The 11,425-nt window shown below is 34.4% G+C and overlaps 1 protein-coding gene across 1 annotated transcript in view; it reads right to left on the reverse strand.

Annotated features, from left to right (window-relative positions):
• Nucleotides 1-832: 832 nt before the first annotated feature.
• The window catches only part of LOC121944093 (dipeptidyl peptidase 2-like), a 25,234-nt gene continuing 14,641 nt past the window's right edge, over nucleotides 833-11,425 (reverse strand). Inside the window, exons 5-10 of the mRNA XM_042487766.1 lie at nucleotides 6,982-7,067; nucleotides 5,387-5,505; nucleotides 3,864-4,020; nucleotides 2,811-2,875; nucleotides 2,660-2,730; nucleotides 833-2,574 (exon numbers count right to left, since the gene is read on the reverse strand). Of these exons, the coding sequence (XP_042343700.1) occupies nucleotides 2,463-2,574; nucleotides 2,660-2,730; nucleotides 2,811-2,875; nucleotides 3,864-4,020; nucleotides 5,387-5,505; nucleotides 6,982-7,067 (610 nt within the window). The 3' untranslated portion in view covers nucleotides 833-2,462. The remainder of the gene's footprint in view (nucleotides 2,575-2,659; nucleotides 2,731-2,810; nucleotides 2,876-3,863; nucleotides 4,021-5,386; nucleotides 5,506-6,981; nucleotides 7,068-11,425) is intronic.

Below are 11,425 nucleotides of genomic sequence, written 5' to 3' on the forward strand. Positions count from 1 at the left end.
AGTCCTTACTACAGTTAATTGTTGATGTGTGAATATGTGAGTATAAATATTTAGAATGCATTCTAAGCCCCAGCATTAAACCTCTACTTTATAACAAGTCGAGAGCATACATAAGACCCTTGCCACTTATAAATCATTAGAAATAAAACCTATAAGGGCTTATGAGTATTGATATAGTGCATCAGTAAGCATTATGTGTTTATGAGTGTGTTCATAAAGCATCATGAATGCATTATAATTCACTATGAATGCTGTCATAATGCATTATACCTGTGGTCTTCATAGAAAGTGTTACCAAACTTTATTTTCATCTGCCAATCAACAAATTATCATGTTTTAAAATGATACAAAGACAATGGCAAAGACTAAAATGTCAAGTTGTTTTGTTGTAAGATTTTCCTGAAGCTGCCTCACCACTGTCCATGATTAGCTGTAATCAATACTGTCCAATTACCATTAATTCATGATGCAGATTATGCATTCATTATGCAGATTTACATTAAAGGGATAGATCTGATTTTGACTCAGGGTTATATAAGGTATTATCCATAATCAGTGTATGAGCAACAGTAGGCATGCTCCCAGTTTGGAGAAGCAGACAGGAGTCCCAACATCTGCAAAACCTGTTTAAGCTACCTAAAAAAAAAAAGGGCCACCCAAAAAAACAAATCACTCAGTTCAAGTGGGCACTATAGATGCATGACCGGCCCCTACACTCTTCCATAAGAGGGTCAAAAATGACACGTGTAAGAATCAATGTGCTTTTATGCCACTTTTGTCATTTTGGTTAAAAATAATCATTTGTATTATATTTTGGTCCAAACAAGAATGATTTCATTTGTGAAATATTTTTATTTTTTACTTTTTAAGCATTTTTAACAGGTAAGTAACTGCCTCTTCATCCAGCATCTGTAGGACCATTTCAGCTGTAAACCTAGCAGCCATGAAACCTTGGATGAGGAAACATAAAAAGATGAGAATGTTTTGAATGACAAGCAAACCTATTGATCAGTGTGTGTCTATATAAATAAATGCACACATGCATGAGCGCACACACAAGCAATATATGCATGCTTGGTTAGCTTGCTATGTTCGCAAACTATAAAATAGGCAAATTTGATGTTAGGTGATAAGAAACATACTCTCACACAATAGTCATGAATAAAACACACACACACACACACACACACACACACACACACAGTACATACACTTACGTTAGCTAGCTTAGTTACTTAGCTAGTGTTAGCTAACTATAAAGTAGACTAATTTGTTGATACATAATTATAACACACTCTTTCACACAGTAGTCATGAATGACACGCACACACACATTTCTGAGGTAAAAAAAAAGATAATATTTACATGTATCAGATCTTGCTGTGTAAAATCCTACTTTTCAGGGGTGACACTTATGATATACTCCTTGTGGTCCACAAAATATATATTCCTGACAGTCACAGTTGATAAGAATTTCATGGAATTTCCATGAAATTCAATAGGAAATGAATGTGGGTCATTTCTGAGCCACCTATGGAAGCTTGGGTTAGTAATACAAAAACTACAATTTTCCTAGTAAGGTAAGTAAAAAATTTAAATGGGATGATATCACTAACATGTTTTTTGAAAAATAGCTGGAATATGAAATGATAACAACTTTTAATTACAAAGGTATTGCAAGAAAACAACCTCACCGGGTCATTTTTGACCCACCTATGCATCTAAGGGTTAAGAAGACTCACCATTTTACCTGATGGTCAGCCCTCTACTTTGTCGCTACATTTTCTCAACCACAGAAGTTCTGTATTCCTACACATCTCTCTTTCAGTTCATTTGGTCTCCCTCTGCAAAGGTTCTTCTTTTCTATACTCTAGTTCATAAAGGAATCTCCACACTGAGCTGCCTTTTGTGATCTTCCATAAACTGCAGAAAGTTTAACCCAAAAGTGACCAGTGGCATATTACTGTGCACAATGCAGCTGTGTTAATGCGTAGGAATACTAAAGTTTCACAGCTGAAAAAAAAGTAGTGCCAAAAGAAAAGGCTTTCTCAAAGAAAATTAAGCTGTGAAAGTACAGCTTCCACCAGAATGATTTTGATTTTTTTAAGTGGCAAATTTAGAAACTGCAGTACATTACTGAGCTTCTGTTTCAGCACCTCTGTCTGCTTCTCCAAACTGTGTGCATGTTGACCACCATGCACTAAAGGGAATACACTGAATGTGGATAAATACTTCATACAACTTCACTTAAAAAAGACCTATTTTCAATGATGTACTATTCTTCTAAATTCACTCAATGTTGGCTCTTCTATAGAGTGTGATGCTACATATTTATACAAACTGAAACCCTCTGGTATGCAGAGCAGAGCTGGGACATACAGGTGGACTGACTCCAGTATTTAATGTACAACTTTAAAGTGAACCTGCTGAACTCCAGTCCTGACACACACCGTACCGGTGCTTTAAAGACGCTGTCGTAATTTTGTCTGCTCCATCTTCACCCACTGTGCGATGAGGTCTGCTTCTGTCTTCCTGGCACTGATCACTGACTCTGGATCAGCATCATTAGATCCCCTGCAGAAAAACAAAAGATACATTAGATTTTGATGTTAAAAAAAAATTCAAGGATGCATCTTTAGGGGCCGGCCGCTTGCTGTACCTCAGATCCAGATGATGGGCTCCTCCAGAAATGTTGACAGCTATCAATGATGAACTCAGTGACTTGCGCACCTAAACAGCACAGACCTGATTAGGCAAGAGCGGTGACTTCACAATTCACTCAAGTGTGCTAAGTTAAAATAATCTCTTACCCCTCCATTTGCCCATGGGTCCAGATCTCCATTGGAGAAAATAATGTTGCTGGCTGTGGAGAGAGCTGAACACAAGGGGAGAGCTCATTAGAAAAAAAATGGTGCAGATACAGTGGGTGCATTCATAAATTTAATCTGACACTCTACATTCAAATGAGAGAATTGTTATTTGAAGAAACAGAGCGTTCCATCGCTACATGAATTAATGAACAGTGTAGTCCATTAAACATGCACTCTGGGAAGACGGAGCGGCAGAGCGCCGAACAGACAGAGCCAAGAGCAATCTCTCACACTCCCAGAATGTGGTGCTCTGGGTAACTGAACGGTACCACAGACTGTATGTAAAGATGGACACATGACAGCTCCCCCAAAGTGAAGTTATTCAATCTCGATCGCCCACTGGTGTCTGACTGCAGTACAAGTCCTAAGGCCCGCCCCTCCATGTTAGTGAATGGACACAGGACAAAATAAACACTAAAATTACATGCCAATTTTTTAAAAAAAAAATTTCAAATTAAAGAACCAAGCTAAATTCCAAAATAGAAAATTCCAATTACAAACAGCATTCATGCCACCTGTTCATTACTGCCATGGTACAGGTCATAGTCAGTGTATCTGTCCACCAAGATTAAATTCCAGGACTTCATTTTCTACGACTTTCAACAACTAATCCCAAATGCCTCCATGAGCTAAAACTGTTCTTCACTTGTGTTTTTTTTGTGGGCTCAAAGGTCCACTGCACTTAAAGCTACAGCTGGTGCATTTTTACTGAAGATTCTATGTCCACACAGTAGTACATGAGACAGATAATCTATGAGAAAAGTACTCGTCTTTGGCTTCTCCTAGTGCTTCTAATTTAGGGTGTTTTCACACTTGGTCTGTTCCAGCATTCCAGGTGGACTTACATCAACAACTCACCAATTTCTGCACATTTGTGAACACTCCACAGACACTCAGACCCCTCTGAAATGAACTGAACTCAGACCACTTGGGTCCCCACCTCTACTAGATGTAATGATATTTCAGTGCGGTGTGTCAGTATGAAATGCTCACCGTCTCCCCAGAACTGGGTTTTGAGCCAGTCTGGTCGTGGAACCACAGCCCAGCGTTTGGAGCAGTAAAGCTCGCGGTCTCTCTCAGTGAAGGCCATGGGAGGAAACATGTCCGTCACATTGTTGCTCTCATAGCACAGATTGATCTCTGTGCATGCCTGCAACCACAATAGAAGCAGGGGAGTGTTAGAAATATCCCATACATCTTCAAATTATTAACGAAACTGTCCATCAAAAATAAAAAGTCAAAATAATCTGTATATTAACATTATTACAAAAACAGACACTTAATATACATACCACAACTCAGAGTGTATTGTCTACTCTAATGGAGAATTGTAAATGATACGTCGACTTTAGTTCAACTTCTGTTACAAATGTTTCATCTCAAACATCAAGTTACAAGGAAACTAGTTCCTATATGGATATTGGAGGTTTTTTGTTTCCTATTTAAAAGGGAGACTTAAAGCGGATGAGATGTGATTAAGGCTCATTCAGCAACAGTTTTTCAACACCATGGCCCTTTCTGCTGACACACGACTTTTCTTCGATGGAGTGGCACTTTCAGCATCAGGAAAAATTGTGTGGGGCTTGGACTCAATGCAGCAGACCGCGAAAGGGTCCACACTGATGGCATACGGCAACAAACCCGTCAGACCGGAGGGGAGAAACGCAACTGAAAGTGCTGGACAAAAAGAGGGAGAAGAGTCGGTATCATGGTGAGGCTCGCCTGACTCTGAGCAGGAAGTGGATGAGATGTGATTTTGGCTCACACAGCAACGGGAGATCTTGGACTGCTCTGCACACATCTTCACAGAGTCATGATTAACACCTGACATCCCGGATCAAGCTGCTGCACAGGATGGACTGACCTTGTGGGGGCCATTTGGACAAGGGACTCTAATGCAAGTTCAACAAATGCACTGCAGGAACTGAACGATGCCGTCAGCAGCAACTCGGCCCTCAACTTCAAAGACGCAGCAGGATCAAGGATAACTGTAATTTTGTTTTTTAAACTTTGTTTAAAAAATGACCAATAAATCTACCTTCTAAGGTGGTTCTCAAATTTGACATATGTGGCCTGATATTTGACACCATGAGCAGTGTGTGTGGAAAATGTTCAGTTTGAACTAAGACTAAATGCAGCCTGCTATCTATAGATATAGGTGGGGCAATATTTATTTTATCACAACCCAGTGCATCCATCCCTGCACCAAGTACATCTGTAATCACTCCTAACTATAACGAGTTGACTGAAACCAACTTGAAATGTTTCTATACCGACTTGCTCACCTGTCATCCAAGAGCCTTCTCCAGGTCTAACAGTTAGAACTGACGAAGAGTCTTGGATGAGAGGTGAAACGTCTTCGAAAAATTCAAGCAAGTCCCGTTGCTTACGATATAGCGCCTAGAATTACCATGACCCGGATGACTGAGAATCTTCAGCAACCTTCTGCACCGGCATTTTGATCAGATTACAAAAGACTGTTCACTGTGCTGTTCGTAGTTGGTGGTTGGGGGTACCTGATAGTCCCAGGCCATACTGTCGAAGCCCAGTCCACAGCCAGTAGGGTCAGCACACTCCAAATACAGACTGTACAGGTCAAAACAGGTCAGCATCTGCGTAGCGTTGTACACAATCCCTGCAGGAGGAGATGTGTACCATCAAACCACTGACAGCAGTCACACACCTCAGTGGAGGTTATTAAAATGTCTTGACATAGAGGTTTTCATATGACTTTTGGCTGTGATGGAGATCCAGGTAGATACTTTAAAATATCAAGTTTAAAAAGCTAAATGAAATACTTTTATTCTAGTCACTTCCATTATGAGCTTATTTCTTTTTAGGGGTCAGAGAGATTCTGGATTCCTTCCCAAAAAGAACTCTGATCTCGAGCTAGACGACACACAGACTGACACAGCAACTAATATTAAAATAATTCCCAGTCAGACGGGAAGAGCACAGGCAGAGCACACCAGCTTCCCACAGTTAAAAAACAAACCAGCATGTACAAAGTTCTGGCTGTGAGGACATATTTTTTAGAACTATTGTTAGTGACTCAGAGCAGAAGCATTTGCAGGTGCGTTTATTGCTAAATGGGCAATATGGAGCTGACTGCTACCCTCTAGTGTCTGCTGACAGGAAGTACACCTGATGGCCAACTGAGGAGCTTACATCCAAACTCTACCCTCACATATGAAACAATCCAGTCTGAAACAGTGACAGGATTTTCAATTAATGAATGACCTTACTTTGAACCAAAATTAAAACATATATTACAAAAACATTGTGTCCAAAAGGGAGTAGGTAGAAGAAAAATGTATATATCCCTTTCCCTTTATCGCTTTTTTTTCCATTTAACTCGTATATCATTCCAACAAATACCCAAATTTATTTACAACTAGTGTACAAACATCCATCCCCAGTATACTTACCACCCAGTTAAGTAAATATTTATCCCAGGTTTATTTACAATCAAAATAACCCCAAGTGTTACAGAATACATAGAAACTCCCCTAACACAACATTTCCTCATCCATATAACTGCCAAAAATATATTACTATACTATTACTATAATATAGTTTTTTTTAAAAACTGATTTCTAGTCATGCTGTTTCAACCCATCACCAAACCCATATCATAAGTCCACCCCAAACACTGATATAGAAAGACTTTTTAGTTGTGCGAACACACTGTTTTTAAAAATTAAAATCTCTTCTTACATTATATCCCCACACAAAACTGAATTATTTCTTGCTCTAAACATGAATATTGTAGTTTTAAATTCCAACAGATTTATGAAAATCAATGCATCAAAACAGTGTGTTCGTGTTCTCCCGATATCCCAAATCTGTCATCCTGACTGATTTAAAAAATAAAAATAAAAATAAATAATTAAGTATGCATATTGGTTGGAAGTTGCTTTTGTAAGTGCTACCCCAAACTTCCACACAGTGATTAAGAGACGGTAGTACAAGTGAGGAATACAGAATGTGCAGTGATTTGTTTTTTTTTTCCCCAGAATAGCAGCACTCTTTTCCAGTTTTGTTCTTACATATTACATTTTAGGTTCAGTTATCCATCAGGGACATGAACGGTTAATAGGTAATAGTTTACCTGCAGTGTCCCTGAGGTTAGTGAGCAGGTCAGGTCCGCTCAGCATGGTCTCACAGGCCACCTGAAAATAAAGTAGCACCTTCAGTCTACTTGGAAAACATCTCATCATTTCTTATGCATTTCACTCTTCACATCTGCTCATGCTTATTTAAAATCATATTAAAATGTTTTTCAAAGTTTCTATTTGCATCCTATTACTTCTCGTTGAACAGACAGGATCATTATGCGTTCCAGTCACAAGGACCTGTTGTCCCGCCCTGATTATCAACATAATAATAACTGTGAATACTGACCGATACTTGATTTGTATTCTTCCACAATGTTTTCTTAAATTTGTATTATATAGGCAAAATTGATAAAACAAGAAAACACACATCAACTCCTACATCTGTCCCATACAAAAAGGAGAAGGCCGGGAAAAACCTCTTCTTGGAATGTATAAAATCATAAAATTTAGGTTTTTGAAGACAGTTATGACATCAATATTTGAGCATCTGAAAAATAAAATAACAGACAATGATATATCAGTGGATATTATTTGTTAAACCTACATACTCCTTTATCTTTGGTTATTAATTCAACTCAACTGCTATACTCTGTCACTTTTTATCATGTTTTTCTGACATCCTATACTGTGACATTATTGATGAAATTTTTTGACATACTGCACGAGATTTTTTCCGTTATATTTTTCCAACATACTGTACTATAACATTTTTTTATGATGTTTTTGATATACTGTAATAGACATTTTTTCAACATACCATACTATGACATTTTTTGTGACCTTTTAGTCACATACTTCACATGACATTTATATTGGCGTTTTTTTGTTATACTATGCTGTGACATTTTTTGACATACTATATACTATGACATTTTTTTCATAATCTTTTTTCAACATACTGTACTGTGACATTTTTCCATATTCTTTTATAATGTACTATACTGACATTTTTTGTCTTATTTTTTGACATACTATGCCAAGATTCTTTTCATATCCTTTTTTGACATACTGTACTATGCCATTTTTAATTAGGTTTTTTCAACAAACTATACTATGATATTTCTATTTTACTGATATACTGTACTACAACATTTATTGACGTTTTTTTGACATACCATACTATTACATTTATTTTGTTACGTTTTTTCAAAATACTATACTCGGACATTTTTGTCAATCTTTTTGACATTTTATACGGCATTTTTTCCAAGACTAAAAATTTTCAAAATAATTTTTTATGTTATTTCATCATACATATCTTTTTCGACATACTATACTTTGGCATATTCTATGATGTTTTAATGGAAAAACGATACTATAACATTTTTTTTTTTTTTTTTATCAACATACTATGTTTGTTTTGACAAACTACATGTTTTAACATGCTATAATATGACCTTTTTCATGATTTCCAACACACTATATTATGAGATTTTTTAATGTCTTTTTTGGAAATACTGTGATGACACATTCATGTTTTTTTTTAATTCCATACTATGACAGTTTTAGACATACTATACAATGAATTTTTTTTTTGACATTTTGGCAAATATTTTTATTTTTGACATACTATACTATGAAATTTTTAATTATGTTTTTTTGACATTATACTGTCATTTTTTTCCATTACCTTCTTCAAAAATACTACATCATGACATTTATGTTGTATTTTGACATAGTATACTATGACATCTCTTTCATAACCTTTTTGCCCACATACCATACTATGACATTTTTTCTGAGGTTTTATTTACATGCTACACAATAAAATTTTCTGTTTTATTACATGCTATACTATGATATTAATTATGAACTTCTTTTCAACATACTATAATATATATTTTAATTTTTTTCTTTACATACTACACTATGATGTTTTTTATGATGTTTTTTTTACATGCTTTACTATATTTTTTGAAATATTATAATATGACATTATTGATGACAATTTTTTGACAAACTATGCAAGGATATTTTCTATGATGTTTTATTGACATACTATACTATGCAGTTATCATGATGTTACTATGACATTTTTTTTGACATTCTTTTCCACATACTAGTAGTTTCCAACATACTGTAGTAAAACATTGCTATTTTGGGCAACATACTATACTATGACTTTTTTAAACTACTTTGGGTGACATACTATAGTATGATTTTTGATTCCATTTTGGACGACATACTATACAATGACTTTAATTATGCCATTTTGGACGACAGACACTAGTATTTCTTTTTTATGCAATTTTATTTCTCAATTCATGCTTTTGCAATTTTATGCCATTTTGGAAGGCATACTATAGTATTACTTTTTTGATGCCATTTTACTGTACATACTGTACTATGACTCCTGCGTGCTATTTTTGATGACACACAGTATTATGGCTTTATAATGCAGTTTCAGACAACATTTTTTTTGACATTTTTTGACATAATACAGTATGACACTTTTTATGGTGTTATATTTGATATACTATACAATGGAAGTCCCTAATGGCATTTTTTTGACAAACTATACTGACTATACTGATATTGGACATCATACTACGGTGTGATCTTTTTTATGCCCTTTTGGACGACATATTATAGTATGAATTTTTTAGGCCATTTTGGAAGCCATACTATAGTACAACTTTTTTATGCCATTTTAAACATTTCGACTTTTTAATGCCATCTTGGACGATTATTATTTTCATGCCATTTTGGAAGACATACTATACTTTGACTTTCTTATTGTATTTTGGATTTTTTTTAGGCCCTATGACCCAATATATATGAATTTTTAATACCATTTTGAACGACATAACATGATTTTTTAATGGCATTTTGAAAGACATAGTATAGTATGACATTTGTATGGTATTTTGGATGCAATACTATAGTATGACTCATTTTTTCATTACATTTTGGACGTCATACTATATTTAACTGTTTTATGCCATTTTAGACAACATATTATACCTTGACTTTTTATGCGACATAATATACTTGTACTATTTTGAATGCATTTTAGATGACATTATTGTATGACGTTTTTATGCTACTTTGTATTACATAGTATATGATGGTTTGCTCTACTCTGATATTTTTTTATTTTTTTCTACAAACTATACAGTGACTTTTTTTATTTTTGTTTGACATAGTGTCTCGTGACAAATTTTAAGACGCAGTTTTAACAATCCTATGACATTTTTACGATATTTTTTCAACATACTATATAACTTTCAATATTGTTTACTATGATATTTTTGTACTTTTTTTCTACATACTATACTATGACACTTTTTAGGATATTTTTTCTCCAAAACATTCTATGACATCTTTTATGATTTTATTTTGATGTAATACACTGTATTTTTAGTGATGTAGATATACTACAATGTCCCTTGAATGACACCCCCCCCATTCTTGTGACATACTAAACTATGACAATTTTAATGAGGTTTTTTTCAACACACTTTACTTTGACACTTTCTGACTTTTTCAACATACTATACTATGACACTTTTTACTATGTTTTTTCGGACATACTATACAACGACATTTTATTGATAATTTTTTTTTGATATACTATGATATGACATTTTTTTTACATTCTTTTCAACATATTATACAATGATACTTCATGATGTTTTTTCGACATATGACACTTTTTATGACGTTTTTTTTCCACATGCGATACTATGGCGCTATTTATGCCTTTTTTTGACATACTAAAATATGACATTTTTTTGACATACTAGACAATGACACTTAAATGATGTTTTTTCGACACATGACACTATGACAGTTTTCATGATTTTTCAACATACTATACTATGACACATTTGTATGTTTTCTTCTTCAAAATATTCTGACATTTTTTCATGTTTTTTCAACACACTATACTATGACATTTTTCAGTTATGTTTAGTTTGATATACATCACTACTTTTTACACACTTTTTATGAGGTTTTTTTAACACTCTATACTATCACATTTTAATTTTTCATCCTTTTTCCAAAGCACTATACTATGACACTTTTTATACTGTATGTAAGTACGATACTGTTTACGACATTTTCTCTACATATTATACAATGTTTTGTTATGATGATTTTTTTCAACATTAAACTATGATACTGTTTATGGTGTTATTTCGGACATTTTTATGATGTTAGTTCAATATACAAAACTATGACTATTTTTATGATTCTTTTTGTACATGGTATACTATGACTTTTTTATGACTTTTTTGGACATAAAAAATGACATTTTTTGAGAGTTTTTTGACATAATATATACATATACACACCTTATNATACAATAAACAAAACTATGACTATTTTTATGATTCTTTTTGTACATGGTATACTATGACTTTTTTATGACTTTTTTGGACAAAAAAAATGACATTTTTTGAGAGTTTTTTGACATAATATATACATATACAC

The sequence above is a fragment of the Plectropomus leopardus genome, chromosome 6, assembly GCF_008729295.1.
Source record: "Plectropomus leopardus isolate mb chromosome 6, YSFRI_Pleo_2.0, whole genome shotgun sequence".
NCBI classification, from domain to species: Eukaryota; Metazoa; Chordata; class Actinopteri; order Perciformes; family Serranidae; genus Plectropomus; species Plectropomus leopardus.